This window comes from Ciconia boyciana, chromosome 3 (genome assembly GCF_034638445.1).
Source record: "Ciconia boyciana chromosome 3, ASM3463844v1, whole genome shotgun sequence".
Classification (NCBI taxonomy): domain Eukaryota; kingdom Metazoa; phylum Chordata; class Aves; order Ciconiiformes; family Ciconiidae; genus Ciconia; species Ciconia boyciana.
The window spans coordinates 88,453,052-88,469,290 of NC_132936.1; the positions used below are offsets into that span (position 1 = coordinate 88,453,052).

A 16,239-nucleotide genomic window follows, 5' to 3' on the forward strand; every position below is an offset into this window, starting at 1 on the left:
TAACTTAGTAATTTACAAGCTGAAACTGATCACCCAGTATTTGAAATACGTCACAGCAAGTTACAGTTATCACTAGGACTTCACAGCAAATAAAACTTGTAACTAAACATGCACAGATCATTATATATACAGTGATAAAAAAATAACGATGTACATTTTCTTGTAAGAAGAAATTAAGTAAATTCTTTGTGCATTTCAGGATTGAAACATCTAACCTATATAAAATTACTTTAAAATATGAAGTAAATATTTAACCCAAAACTTGAGAAATCTTTTGTAATCTGCAATATAGCCTTCTCATTTCAGTTTTTCTTTCTCTGACACAGAACAACTTAGGAATTTTATCCTCTAAGATATTTAATAGTAATGTGCAGATATAAAAAAATACGTCCTTTGTGGCAAGCTTGAACAGATATATATATATATATATATATATTTACAAACCTCCAGAACAAATTAGCATTAAAAAACACAGAAGTAGCAGATTGACATAGTGCTTTATTTAAGCTGTCTGTACGAAGGAAAATAATGTGCATCCCTATCATATACGTGTAAAAATACTAAGGATGTACAGTGTACAAAAACAGTTTCTTGTAGTTATTTCACATCCTTGTGGGTCATATACTTAAGGAAATAAACAGTTTAAGTATGACCAACAGTAATACGGTTTCTTGGGTTCATAGTCGTGTCTGCGTAATATCCTTAACCATATGACTAGATCTTGCATGGATCTAATGAAAGAACTAGCAAGGTCAAGAAATGTCACAAACTCTAAAGCTACAGGGAGGTAATTCAATTACCAATTTAGAGGTTTTTATTTAAATAAATACTTTACATTTCATGCTTGCCTGTAATGCACTACCAGGAGCAAGATAAGGAAATTCTACTGTAGACAGTACAAACAGTAGCAGCAAAGTGTGTACATTGAGGTGTAATATATAGACCCTGCAGTTAGTAAGGAAAGACCTTACTTTTGTACTCTAGGAGAAGCACATGGCCCCTGCAAGAACAGTCAGCTTTAAGAAGCCGCAAGTAAAGATGGAAAAAAACGTAAAACAATACTGGAATAAACGCTCCTTAAGCAACAGGAATGTACTGGAAGATGGATTAGTGTGGAAAGCAAAGCTGTGTGCAAAACTGCCAAAATCCAAACAGAAATGACCTATTTCCTCCAAGACAGCTGCAGTACAAGAGAGCATACTGTACGTCATGGAAGTCAGTACAAGCTGGAGTCAAAGTCTGAAATGTACTGTGCTCGAAAGGCTCGCCCAGGTAACCAGCCACCACCTCCTGTCCAAATCCAACCACAACTGCCAACAGTAAAAGAGCAGCTTCAGAAGTTTCTCTCTGCACCGCTCGCGCATTTGTCTTTCATCTGTTTCTAACACCGGTAAGAGAGAGAATCCCCTGACCCCGGGCAGCACAAAGTGGCCGCTGACTCTCTCTAGCATAAACTTGATCAATGACGTTTCGGAAGGCAGACAATACAATGCAAAGTGAAGTCTTAAAAGGTTTTCACATAATTCACTGGCAGATATTTACTGCAAACCGCATTCTAACTGGCTACGCGATGGTGAGCTAACCACAGGGTTTCTTCTGCACGCGAGGAACGGCTGGCCAGAGGCACGGCCCCAGTTGGTCGTTAGCTAGAGGTGCCCTGTGTCAAGAAACTTATTGCTGTTACAAGCTGAAAACATAGGGGAAAAAAACACAGGCATATAACACAGATTTTGAATCACCATAGTTTTAGTCTGTAAGTACGAGGCCTTTGCAGAGAACTAATTAATGCCCGTCTATGAAGTACCCGGTTATTTCAGTCACTCACTCACTGTGTCAGTGTGGACACCTCTACGCTACCGGTGCAGAACAGACCTGCAACACATTTGCTGTGCTCCTCTCTCTCCGTAGAGGGATAATCTCTACACACGTTTAGTGTTACAAGGTGACAGAATGAGATCCTATGTAGTTAGAATATACATCATGATATATTTCTGACTGATTATCCACTCATTACTAAAGATAAAACACGAAACATGAAAAATTGTCTAAATTAGTCTGCATCTTTAGCTGCCTTGCTAAAATGCCCATCCACCCCTTGACCGTCCCAGCACATGCACTGCCAGCAGTGGGCTTCATGCTAGGGCAACTCAACTTTCCACATCAAGAGGCTAAGGCATCTGCGTAGGAACACCTCTCCTTTCAGACTCATCTACTCATTCACACAACGCAACCAGTAATACTCTGCGATATCACAGTCTTCGTGGGAGCTAAACAAGATCCGAACGCAGAGATACTTCGAATGATAATCCCATGGAGTCAGGGTTTTCAGATGCCGTTAGCAAGGGCACGTGCACGCTACCACTGCACTGCGTCATGTCCCGACTCCTAGCACCAAAGGGTTTATTATTAAGATTATCATTGCTGAAGATCAAAGCTGAAGTTTATGCACATGTTCTGTTAGATACAGATCTTCGGAAACGGAAAGACATTTTCCTATCAGTGGAGCATTTCTTGTGGTGTTTTAAATTCAGTCAATCAGGTACCTCAGTTACATGTAACATGCTGGGTTTCGGGACTCTTTTGGTTGAGGGCAAACCTTCCTGGAGAACGGCTGATCCCAGGAATTTACTACTTCAATTATTAAAATAAAGTGCTTTTCTTGTAATCACTGTGGTCTTGTTGTTCAAATGCAATTCCTTCATATAGAACAGAAATTTTCTGTTGTGCTGTTAGGCTCTTACATTACGTTTATCCTCAATGGAGCACAAGATGTAGCTTTTTTGTCTGTTTGTTTTTAACCCTTTGGCACATGAAGCTGGAATTCCTCACCTCCATTGCCAAACAATTAAAAGACAGTATTTCATTCACAAAAATCTGATTCTAAGCAGTATGTACAATTTCAGAGCCTTGTTAAAATTTCCACATGGGAGAAAAGTGCATTATTCCCTTCAGCTTGTACAGTCCTTCCATATATTACAAAATTAACTGCTATAAGCCTGTTCTATCTAAGATGTAGCAGCATTTGCAAACATGACACATACAATCCTTATCTCTAAAAATAAATACTACCGCAGTATAAACAAAAAAAAAAACCAAAAAAAACAAAAAACGACTATTCAGAGTTAAACACCTGGAGAAAAAGCTAATTCACAAACTCAAAATAAAAACAAGTAAGGCAAACACCTGTTTACCTTGGTGCACACATTTTGGTGAAAAGCAATACCATTATGCCTGTCTACATTCTTCAGCCATCAGAGGTGATGTATATCATGAAAGAAAAAGAAAAGCATGAGAAAGATGTTATCTGGTGCAAATTATAAGACCCCTTAAACAACTTCAACTGCTGCTTTTATGCCTTCATTTCTTGCATGTATAATGTTCGATTCTCCATGATTGCACATGAACCTGGAAGTTCTAAGTGGCAGGCTGGGTGAGCCCAGCCCTTCTGCTTCTTCTGTAGTATCCAACAGTAATTAAAAAATAATATATATATATATTTATATATATCAACAGTTTAAGTCCTTCTCTCAAACGTTTCCCAAACAAATTCCAGCCAGATGTTAATGACAGAGACCTGCTTCAAGTAATGATATGCCTAACAAAAACCTTGCATATGTACATCACCACCCCTATGTTTCCTTGTTCTAACCAGCACAAACAGATGCAAGAAAATGTTATAGACTAGTCTTTTTAGACTAATTACAATTTTGATTCATCTTCTGGAAGAAGATAAGCTGGACCAACACGTTTTTTGCTTAGCCTTCACTGTGAGGAAAAATAGATGAGTACTTGTGCACAAAGTGTACAATGCTGAAGTCAAGTCATCTACCTTCAAGGAAACTGTTAGTAACTTCTTGACGTTGCTATTATACTGAGACTGTGGGCAGCAGCAACAGCAGGAGAGCGTAGTAGAGAAAATCTCATATTTCATGCAAAACCAAAATGGATTTTAGGCAGGTTTGGGAAAGAAACTTGTTCAATTTGGAATGGTCTCTGAAAGTGCCCCTGCTATCTTAAATAGTATCTAGTACTGGTGGTGATGTTCAGGAATCATTTTCAGTGATAAACCTAAGATGACAGTGAAGCAGCAGAACAAAAAAGTTATTCTCGTCCACTTGCAGAGTAGGAAAACTGGGGGAAATGCGGCCGCCTCTCATTGTCCATGCAGTCCATACCATCCTCGTCATCTGTATTAAGAGAGAAGTTCGAAATGTCATTATATTTGCAACAAAATCTTACTGTTCACCTGATATGCGGTACATCTTCCAGGGTTCAATGCTGAAGTTAAAGGCTCAAGTCAAAGTAAGACTTGATTCACCTAAGCTTACGCTCATACAGTAGAATGATGCTCCCGGAAAGGATATCCTTTCCTTAAGTCACCACTTATTTGAGGGTGGGTTGGTTGGTTGGTTTGTGTTATTATGACTATCACCTGCGAACTTCAATCATTGCTACCCCTTTTAGGCTAACCAAAACATGCCAGCACATCTAGGTTCTGGTAGCACAGAAGCCGATTGCTGACTGAAGCAGGCAGTTTTCATTGTTTCTTAAGCTGAGTTCAGGAAATCGTAATTTTACTGTAGATATAAATATTCCTCCATTGAGAAGAGAGTTAAAAGGAAAAACAGTTACAAGATGAACAATTCATGCAGGTTCTACATGTTTCAATTCTTACATATTATTTTTTAGTAAACTATTTATTTTTACAGTATTTACTGGGATCAGAGGAAACACGGACTAAGCCAAATTCATAAATATTTTTATTTACATAATTTCTGCAGTGCCAATGGAAACCAGGCACCAGATGTTGCCCAACTCTGAGAATTTGGATCTACACTCTCGCATGGATTTTTGAACAGTGCTTATACTTAAAGACTCCTATCGAAACTGTTGTTCTAATGATGTGTTTATATGCAACCTTTCAGAATTATCTATCTTTTGTATCTTCATATATTCTACATATAAAAACTAGAGTTAAGGCAGGTTTGAGCAATTGCTATGATTAGGCTGCCTGACTTCAACAGTGCCTCTCAGTTCTGTAACTTCAAATACAATCTCCCTTTTACACCGTTGATTTAAATTAGATTAATGTACAGAGCTTGTTTGTTTTGCTATCAGTCTGATTACTGTAGTTACAAGACATCGTTTCAATATTCACTTAGTGTGATTTGTAAAACTTTAGTATCTAAATAACTGGCCTAAATGTTATGAAAATTATTCTGTAATTATAAAAGATCTTTAGTTCAGCAGTAACTTTCTGATACACAGTTACCAACCCTCCATCCCTAAAACACATTTTAACTCCCTTTTGCATAATCGCATCAGCCAGACATGATACCATATTGTAGATAATACAATTACTTGTAGATTTTAAGAGAAAAATAATTTAAAATCATTTCCTGTTGCAATACCCAGAAAAGGGAAAACCCCACATGGTCTTTGAACTGCTGCAGTTCACAAAAAATGGCAGCAGTTTTCCAGACGTACCTGGCACAAGAGAAAATTCACCTTTGTGCTGCTGGCAATGCTACTTGCCGCAGCCTCAGGTGAGGCAGCCCTGCCAGCTCTCTGGGAGAGCTTCCCACATCAGCAATGCCGCAGCTGATCTCTGCACTGCTGCTGGTCATCACCCCCCATTTTATTATTCTTATGATTGCGGTGGGGTTGCAGCCTGTGCTAAGTTTCGTGCTGCGGCATCCAGACCATTACCAGAGGCCAAGATAGGTACTTTAGGTAGGTAGGTCATTTCCCTGCACTGGTACTGATCACCTGCTCTGAATTCAATAAATTTATAGCTGAAGTCTTGGTAGCATACACATATGTTGCATTGCTTCAACCTTCAATGGATAAACAGCCATTCTCGTTGCATATGTGGAGTTTCAAGAGATCAGGACTTTATGATACTGAATCAACAGACTCCAAGTTAATCCAAATTTTTAGCAAAATTTGTTCAAATTACAAATATGAACAAATTCTTATCAAGATAGATGGGAGAAGAAAGGGTTATTTTTTTCACAGCAGGAAGACTTAAAATCACTTAAATGACTGTGCTCAAACACTAAAAATGCAAAATCCAGAAAATGCTCCAGATCTATATACCAACAGAAAACTGCAGCTAAACCTGGGAATCCTAAATCACAAAAAAAAAAAAAAAGCTAGCTCTACGAAAGGGTAATCAATCAACCTTAACTGTAGCCTTTATTGTCTACCTTTGTAATCCTCCTTCCCCATCCTCCAATTAAAAAAAAAAAAAAAAAGAGCCAAACCCTCACTTAGAAAGGAAATTCATTCAAGAACTCAGCAGCAAGATTTTAACTGCTCTGGCTTGGCAAGTAACTCTGTTAAGCCCTAGCCTGGCCAATCAGATCATGATTCCTGTGTGTGTAGCAGAAGATGACAAAAATACAAACCGTGGTGAAATTACATTCACTCCAAGAAAGAAATTCTGTGCAAGGCCCAGTGCAGCAGTTACATCTATATTAATAACTTTTTTAAGAGCTCTGCTGAAGCACAGGACTTGATAGGAAATTTCATTTTCAAGTAATTGATACCTACACAAGAGACATCCACTTGTCTCTGTCAGCTCTTTTTTTTTTTCTTTTGGTCTTTGAAGTATTTTAAAATACGCCTAACTCACTAAACCCAGATAACCCACTGAAGCCACTAGCAGTGTTCACATGCTTAAAACAGGGTCCATGTTCAAAGTACTTTGCTGAACTGGGACCTTGAATGCCAACCAGCAAACATTTGAAGCTGGTGTTTTCTCTTATTGAAGAAGAAATGAAAACAAAACAAAACAACCCCCCCAAAAAACCCTAAACAAACAAAACCAAAACAAAATGAAAACCACTCTAAAAATGCCCCCCAAACCCAACCCAGAGTGATCTAATATTCCAAGCTTTGTAATTACTCCTTCTTTAAAAGAACACTGTCATTAAGTTCTACTTAATGTCACTACTTCCATATGAAGAAGTATTTATTAGTAACAGTGAGACTAGCTTTTTTCCATTCAAACAGAAAAAAACTTACACAGTGATTTATTATAAACTGATTATTTTTAAGTTATGCTTATGCATAATTTCTGACTTACATTTTTCAGGCGGCGTTATTGTAATAGTCTGAGCTGTAAATTCTTCATCAAAATACCTGGTGTCTGTCTCAGATGTCACTTGAGGTTTAAAAGGAGGTACAAGCTGAAAGGGACCAAGAAACAAAATGAAATTACTATACCTGAAAGCAGCCAAATTACTACCAGGAAAACAAGTAAGTTGTTCTTTTTCCCTATACCCCAGATCAAATGAGCAGGTCCGTGGAGAGGCAGCTGAGTCTCTAACTTCTAGTAAGAGACAGAATCCACTAGAGTCAGTCCCAAAAATACTGGTTCAGAATCTAGCTAATAGCACAACATGGCCAAATTCCAAGTATCACTCTCACATGACTTGCAGATAAATGGAGCTGCATAAAGGTAATTACCTAGAAACTCTTCAAGGCACCTGTAGGTACTTCACCACAACCAGGTGGTACAAACAGCTAAGGCAAACAGGACTACACAGAGAGCATAGTAAGCACAATGCATTTTGTTTTGCAGGGTTAAGGCCTACATCTGAACTTACCTTTAGAAGAAATTATGTGAATGTGAAAATAAATTTTATATTTGAAAAAAGGCCAGTTCATGCTTAAGTGAGTTGCTGGATCTAATCCTGCCTACTGCTTTCACAGTACAGTGCAGTATTTCCCAACAGCAAATCACGAGTATTTGCTCAAGGCAGGACTTCCTTGCCCCTCTTTTGAATCAGCTTTGCTATCCACCTTCTCCTCCAGAACAACCGCCTATGGGCCAGAGATTTTAACTGGAAGGCATATTCAGTATGGAATATCACACTGCATGGCACCAGCCCAAAAGGATACAGCAGTTTAGTATGTATGATATTGCAAAAGGGGCGGGGGTGGCGGGTGGCAATGTTTTGGTTTGTACCTTGGAGCCCTTTGGTGTTATCTCCTCATATGCAATTTAAACTACACAGCCTGAAGATAAGTGTATCAACTTCCCTTTCTATATAACAGGTTATGTTATGGCTCACTGATATTATCAGAGCTTGTGTGTGGTTTTCACTAGTTTCATGTTATCTCTCTCCTCAACTCCAGAACACCAACGCCTAACAATTAATTTGTTCATTTACCGCACAGCATAGAAAGCAGAACTGCTGTTAAACCCCCTCCCCTCACCAAGTTCAATGCACTAGACACAATTTACGATACACGATGGACATTGCAGAAACTCTTCTTTTTGATGATAATTTTTTACAATAGTAAGAGTCTTTGTTATTTTACTATGTTCGATGCACAAGATGTTTTTTTGTACAGCTTGGAGAGATCTGCATGAACAGCTGAATGTTAGAAGCAGCTCTGGATCTCAGCGCTAACCGAAGAAGACTACACAATACACAAATAGAGCCATCCAAAACCCAAAAAAGCTAGCCTGCCCTATGAGGACAAGACTGCGTAGGTATGTAGTGCTGCATAACCAGCCAAAGAAAGAAGGCTTTCAACAAGATGCTCTTCACAGTAGATCTCTATCCAGAAAATTACTAATATTAATTCCTAATACTTTACAGTTTGGGATGAGGCATAAAAGATTAAAATGTGGTAAAGTGCATAAATGGGACACTTAAACAGCAAGACAACAGCAAAAAAACCCTAAGCAAAAGCATGTGTAGGTGCATATACTCACACAAAACCTCTCTCCATTTTTTATCACCATTACAAATGCACACACAAATCCCCATTGTTTCCAAATCCAGGTTGAAAACTGCCACCCAGTTCTTTTCATGTTTTCCTTCTCACATAGGATATATTGCACTGACAGCTGGTAACGTGAAAGCTGTGTTAGCTGGAGAAAGATACCTTCACTGTACCTTGCAATATGAGAACCACACCAGAACACTGGCTGGTTCTTCAGACATGGGACCAGATTCTGCCGCCATCCCTCCCAGGATACACCTACAAGTCCTTCAGCACTACACTTCATTCAACAAACTGACTCTTTTCTCCCTGCAATGGTTTATTTATTTTTTGAGTATATACTAAGAGCTATATTTCATCTGATCCAAATCTTCAGTAACAGTCTGGGCAGTTATTAAGCAAAAATAAATCTATCGCTTGCATATACTTAAAATGATACCATAAATCTGATTAATACTTTTACAAAACTAAATTCTGTTTTCCCTTACATTTTCCTGAATGGAAAACATACAACAGCAGAGGGGTATTTGAAGTAAAGGTTTTGGGCATTGTAGGATAAATGCTTAAGGAGCTAACATATATAAACTCAACATCAGAAGGATGTTCCAGGTATAAATCCAGTTACATCCAGTGTTTAAAAACAAAGTATTCTGTTTTATTGTACAAATTCCTGCACAAATTTTATGAAAATTATTTATGTATGCATCCTGGCCATCACAATCAATTCTGCACTATTAAAAGATATTTCCAAAGTTGTTACGTCCCCCCAGCAAAGCAGTCACACAACTCCTAAGCACAGAGTTACTGCAGTGGAAGATTCCAGACTGCCGTTTTCCTCATTTTTCTCTCTCAGAAAACACTCAAAAAGTGGGGGGGGAGATTACATGAAACCAAGTAACATACTCTACTTAAGGCCAAGTGACCACCACCACACATCCTTTTAAAAGACACTTCCACAGTTCTCAGCAACTGAAGTAACATTAGATAAATTCAGTATGAAAAAAATCTATTAGATAACAGGTTAGTATAATAATTTTACTACTTTCCCGATTAGGATCATTTTTGCAGATCCAAAACAGAAAATGCCATTTCACAAGAATTAAAACTTTTCATATGAAAATACAAGCTTAAGAAAATGTTTCTTGTTTCTCAAGTCAAGGACCAAGAAACAATGTCTTTCCAACGGTGCGATACACATCTCCAGTAGAACAAACCACTCTTGCTATGAAGTAAACCAAAGACCTTTCATGCTACAACTACTATGTGAAGAGAAGGAGAAAACACTCACTCTGCAGTCTTTAACAACTGTGATTTAGGTCAAAGTAGTTAATGAAAAACAAAAGAAAGGGCAGGGTAAGATCAAAATATATAGCAAAGTATGGATCTGCAAGTGGAGAGGAAAAAGACAATGCATTAGCTGACAAGTTTCTTCCTCAAAAACTTACTGGCTAATTACTGGTTTACTCAGGGGTTTTTTCCTTTTTTTTTTTTTTTTTTTTTTTTGTCCACTGAAAGGAACAGGCCTCACTACAACTTTAGATCACCCCCTTGTTCTCTCCATCTTCTGAAATAGTAATGGTTATGCAAATACTTTGAAAACTTCACTTTAGGAAGAGAAGCACAGTACTAAATTAGTCTTAAGGAACAAATAATTACAATAATAATTTCAATCAGGTAAGAAAAGCACCATTAAAACAAAATTAATCAGTCACAGGTGATGGGAAGAAGTTGGTGCTCCAATTCGATGCTCGGTAGTTAGGCTTAATAGAAAACTGTTTATCAATAACAACCAGTAAGCCAGCTGATGAAACTTCCAGGTATGCCAGAAGTTTAGCTGTCTGGGGAGGTGAAACAAGCAAAACACCCAAAACTCCAGGCTGTAACTAGAAGGGAGGAACCCAATGCAAATTTGTGTCACTGCTGTTTCGAGATTGATCCGTCTTACAGCAGTACCTTTCATATCCTGGACATTAAAAGAAGTCGGAAACTTCAGTGACTGCAAAAACAAACCGTGCAGCCCTGTGGCTCTCCACAACAGCTTACGCTGGTATTTATACAAGCTATACCCTTACACACACCAATGATCCCCTACAGCCTATGGGAAAGAGGAAATGGCAGCTGAGATCAAGACGCACAGATACAACTCAACAGAGAGCAGCAGGAAGGTTTCTTAATTCTTTCCGTACACTTCACCTCCTTCCCTCACAGCATCATTTCCACCAGCACAGCTGTGAGGACAGCCAGGCTGGGGATCACTCCTTTCCAGCTACTGTACCCCACCTACAGCAAACCCACTGCAGCTGAAGTCTTGTGGACATCCCACTCCTGGTCTGCCACCAAAGGCACATCTCCCCCTCCCCCAAGTAAATTCTTTCCCTGAACTTCATGTAATTGTTGGGATACTTGCAAGACACACTCCCAACTCTAATGGGAGAACCTCTAACATAATTTACTGGTTCCTGCAGAACTCTTGTTCAAGAAATGACGAAGTGGCACACATTGCTTAGGCATCACGTCCAGAAGAAAATGAGAGAAATGCAGTAAGAAATCCTTTCCTAACAATGTTTCAGACAAAGCAGAAGCACGGAGTATGGTATAAATGATGCGTGCAAGTGTAGGCAGACGGACACGGTACTTCAACACCACATTTAGGAGACTGGAGACAGAGCCATTCGAGACAGATTTTGTAAGCCATGTCACCAACACACCAGGCCATGCTACAGAAACTTGGCAATCATCTTTCTGGAGGGGTGCCACCTTTGTTTATTAATGTTCAGATTTTATTTAAAAACAGAAAGCAAAATCTCCACAAATTTCAGCTGTAACGAAACCGCGAGAAAGACAAATAAGGTGCAACTGCTGCAGAGAGAAGCACTTAGATTGACACAGAGCCTGAATAAGAACTCGGAAGCTTCTCCATACATCCCAAGGGAGACTGAAGCTGAGGCTCAATGACAAAGAACAAACCACCCAACATTAACTACAGCTCTGATGATCACAACATGAAGATGCCTCTCTACACCCAGCAGCACCTCACGTTTGGTGCCACAAGGAAATGGTATCCAGCTGCTATCGCCACAGCTTTTCCTCACTTTTGACCTGAGAAGTCAGAAAGTCCAAGAGTAACGTAAGCACCACAAGGCACACCCAGTAACCTGCGTCCAGAAGGAGTAAGACGAGCTTTTGTTAAGCACACGCCTTTGTCAGTCTGTGTGAAAATCACGCTGCTCAGTCCCAGCTGCCAAGCTGTAGTACGGGACGATTTTCCTCCTCTAGCAGTCTGTGCAAAGGCAGAACACACTCGAACAAGACAGGAGGCTGCACTTTCAGCACCCAGCAGTTTACTGTAAGGACCAGAAATACAGATCTTCTGTGTTCATGCGTTACACGCACAGACATATATGTGAACAAATAAAAGAAATAAAAGTCTAAACTCAGTGTGAGTTCACTGACTATAAGAGTTGATGTTCAAGACAAAAATCCAATTTCACACCCATCTGTCAAGCTGAATCTGCCCTGGCCATTTCCAAGGCTTGGTGTTAGAAATGACAGCAGAAGCAGTATCAAATTCTTTGTGTCTTTATTACCTCCAGTGAATGGCATCTCCATTTGGCATCCATCGAGAGCAGTGTGTGAGAAACATCACTGTTTTTCCACAGGTCAAGACCTGGGAAACTTGCCACCCATCTCTTGGGGGAAGGAAAGGCGCAGGTACAGTACCTGACTGTTACAGTCACACAGAGATGAACAGACAGGCTCTATGCTACACCTTGAGCTTTCTCACACTTACTGAATAGTTACACAAATACTTCGGTATGAGAGAAAAAATGTAACGTTATTTGCTCAAAGATAATCTGACAGGAATCATTTGTCTTGGTGTTGTATAGGAAGTGGCTGAAGCTACTTCAAAGTAGCTGTGATGCACTTCATCTGCCAAATGAGAAATATAATGCTTAAGAACATCCATCTGATCTTCCTTCTTCTTTTAATTTAAAGGGAATTGTCCTTCCAATGAACTCAAAATTAACACTACCATAAGAATCTCATCCACCAAAAGACTGCAGCTGAATAGTACTCTGAGATAAAGTGTGACAGGAATAAGAGGAGCAGCTATACACCACCCCCACTGAATTATTCATTTAAATAAACTAGATAACTAGATTATAATCTCAAAACTCCCAAACACACTAATTCTTTACGTATCATATAAATACTAAAAAGTGAGCACTGCTGTTCAATTTCAGGTTTTATTCATAAGGAATAACTATTTGAATTTTACTTATGGTTCAACTTCAGTATGACATTCCAAGCTGTGCAATTAAAAAAGATCACCACTGCATCCCAACATGTATGACTCTTCTTTATTAATAAATTACAATGTATGAGATGAATTCTGCTTTTCTCACAGCTTATGTATTTTGAAAATTTATTATAAAAATAACTACAAAACAGGTTTTTCAAGAATGTCTTGTATTGTCATCATATGCTGTATTTCAACAATTTCCATCTAGTTTATTATTCAAGTCTGACATATGTCAAAAACTGTGTCAAATGTTACAGTTCTTTCTATGGAAGTTAATTAAGTATTGGTAATTAAGTGTTTATGATTTGATGTCCAGAAATCAAACTTTCATCTACCTTGAACTTTCCTGGAGAACCAAAATTGCAAGAGACAGATTAGCCAAATCAGAATAGTAGAAAAAATAAATTATATTGTGAGAAGAGAACGGGCTGACATCACTGAAATATGCCTTTGTATTTCATCACAAGCACGCTCAGCTGGAAGTGCTGAAAACATGTCACAATTCACAAACAGACTTCTCAATTCAAACAAACAAACAAAAAAAGTATTTGTATTAACAAACCAGATAACTTACTAATGTTCCAAGTAAACAGCCTATTTTCACATAAACTGAAACTCATTAACTTACAATATACTACAATAAAACATTTTAAAAGGACACTAGCAAAGCTTGTCTCAAAATTTTATATTTTTCTGATGTGTACCTGTTAATACATGTTCCCTAATTTATACATCTTTTAAGGTCCCATCAAAGCAAATGCTTGGTGACCCCAAAAATCATGCAGAGATACTAACAACACAAAACCTTAGTTCAGCTTTTCAACGTTAGATCCTCAACAACAATATTTTAATTAAAAATACATAAGTCCTTTAAAATACTTATTTTCCTTTCCTAACAATATTTTTTTGTCCTTTTTCTGATATTAGCTCAGTTACCACAGGAAACAGGAGCTGATGAGATTATGCAGTCAGTCTGTACATCCTTCACTAACAAATTCCGAGTGGCTGGGCAAATGTACCATGACAGAGAAAAGACTAGGCACATAGACACTTCCCACAGAATTTCTGAATCTAGTTTACTGAATAGAAGAGACACATCTCTGTCCATCCCCCTCCTCCCACCCCAACTGGAGTTTCCACTGAAGGAAAGACATCAATTTGAGTTGAGCTTCAAGCCAGTCCACAAGCATTCGTGTAGGGACTGGTTCATCCCCATACCCGGCCCAGAAGCAGGCAGCCTGCTGCCCAGCCAGCAGCCACAGCACGGCCGGGAGCTGGCAATACTCCGTGGATCCTGGCAGGACACTGCATGTGGTGGTCCTAGGCAGGGGGAGGAGGAAGAGCTGGGAGTCCTTCAGTGGTGGAAGGACACACAACACAAATCCACAACACAAATCCACAGGGTTTCCCCATGGACAAGCTCTGTTTTTCCAAGTCATACAATGCTGATACAACAGACAGAAAGAAACCACAACCCCCAGGACTACAGCAACAAGTTTAAGAATCAGACACCCTTACGTGTATTTTCCTCCCTGTACGTTCAAGCAGCTGGGGGAAGGGGTGGTAGTCAACCACTAGATCTGCCCATATACTTTAAAGTATCACTGGAAACACAATGAAAAGATCAGACGGGTTAGCAGTTTTCTGATCTTTTTACTACTTCGCATGGCAACAACACAAAAGCAAGTAACGAGGGTAATTTTTACAGGCTTTGTTGCACTGCAGATAATTGTACAAAAATAATATGACTCAAACAGCAACAGTCTGAAGCCAGATGTTGGTATTTTCCTATTCCTCTCCTGCCCTTTCCCTTAAAATCTGATACACAAAAGTACTTAAACGTGCATTTAAGATCACAGTTATACTGCAGATTTTGCCAGGCCTGAGCCCAGGGTTTCAATCATGGGATTTCATCATCTGCTGTTGTGGTGTCTTAAAGAAAGCAAAGGTAGTCACAGCTAAAGGGTAAGGAACAGCTTCTTGCAGCTGTCAGACTTCGTGCTGAAAGCTGCTGCCTCCGCACCGAGATAGGTGCCTTTGCAAGTGCTGCGCCCGCAGCAAAGTCAGACATTCCGGCTTTAAGCGTTACTGCCACTTGCCCCTGCTCCCTTCCCATTACTAACAAATAAATTTGTTAGCACTTCCTAATTTGCTTCAGGAACAATCAGAGGTATTACCAGAAACCAGAAGGAGATATATGTATCTCAGCCCAAATTTCCGTACGGTTTCTTTCTCCTTTCATCCATGTTACATGCAGGAGGAAACTCAGGCTTCGCTAAAAGGTCTGGATCTCCTTTAACATGAGGCTACCTGAGTGCTTCAAGCTGCAAGCCTGAAGATATACTCAAATTCCTACCTTTAAATTAATGCCCATGTGGTTTTTGTTTGGTGAAAGACCCTAGACAGAACATCCAAAGACTTAAGAATATTTCTGTAACCCAAATAAAAATATGCTAAAACAATTCTTCAATGAGTAACAGAGAAGTTTCAAAAAGCTTCCTGATTCTAGCTAAAAATAAAATAAATATTTTATTTAGAAGTATATGGGCTTTTGAAGTCTTCAGAGTTTGCCAAACTATTCAGTTTCTCATACTCAGGCACAGAGATAAAAACTCATCAGGACTGAGATGATCACAGGAAGAACCTGGCACAGGCTGGTCTCTTTCATATGCCCTCATGGTTTTTCTGCCAAAATTAAATACATCTGATCACAAATGCTAACTACTATACATTTTTCATTTAAAGGCAACGACCTTCTCTGCTCCAGTGTGCCATACAACATTTTATTATCATTGTGTAGTACCAAATTAGTTTAATTAGTTAGCAGTATCAGAAAGCTACTAATTCCACTTGACGATTTGGATCCATTTGACCTGACAGAGCTACTGTTGTTGCACAAAATACTCGAAGTTTACAGATATATAATTCTGTCTCTAATCACACCAGTAAAATGATAAGCTAGTAAGTACAGAGATGTACTTAATCTCTAGTAGAAATGATAAAATTAGTGGCACAGGAGCATAGTGTGTACATGTACAAAACTATCCCCAGCAACTACTTGGAATACACATGATTTTTTTGGTTTCCATTACTCTGAATGTGAACTTCAGTTCTTTCATTGCTAACAGAAACACACTCCTGAAATGTAGCCAGAAAATTATAGTTTCATGGTGCATAAACCTCAGGCAAGAATA

The 16,239-nt window shown here is 38.9% G+C and overlaps 1 protein-coding gene across 3 annotated transcripts in view; it reads right to left on the bottom strand.

Annotated features, from left to right (window-relative positions):
- Positions 1 to 787: 787 nt before the first annotated feature.
- AKT3 (AKT serine/threonine kinase 3) overlaps positions 788 to 16,239 on the bottom strand; it is a 158,558-nt gene continuing 143,106 nt past the window's right edge. For all 3 annotated transcript variants that reach the window (XM_072856485.1, XM_072856486.1, XM_072856488.1), the window contains exons 13-14: positions 7,091 to 7,193; positions 788 to 4,187 (exon numbers count right to left, since the gene is read on the bottom strand). In XM_072856485.1, the coding sequence (XP_072712586.1) occupies positions 4,102 to 4,187; positions 7,091 to 7,193 (189 nt within the window). In that variant the 3' untranslated portion in view covers positions 788 to 4,101. The remainder of the gene's footprint in view (positions 4,188 to 7,090; positions 7,194 to 16,239) is intronic.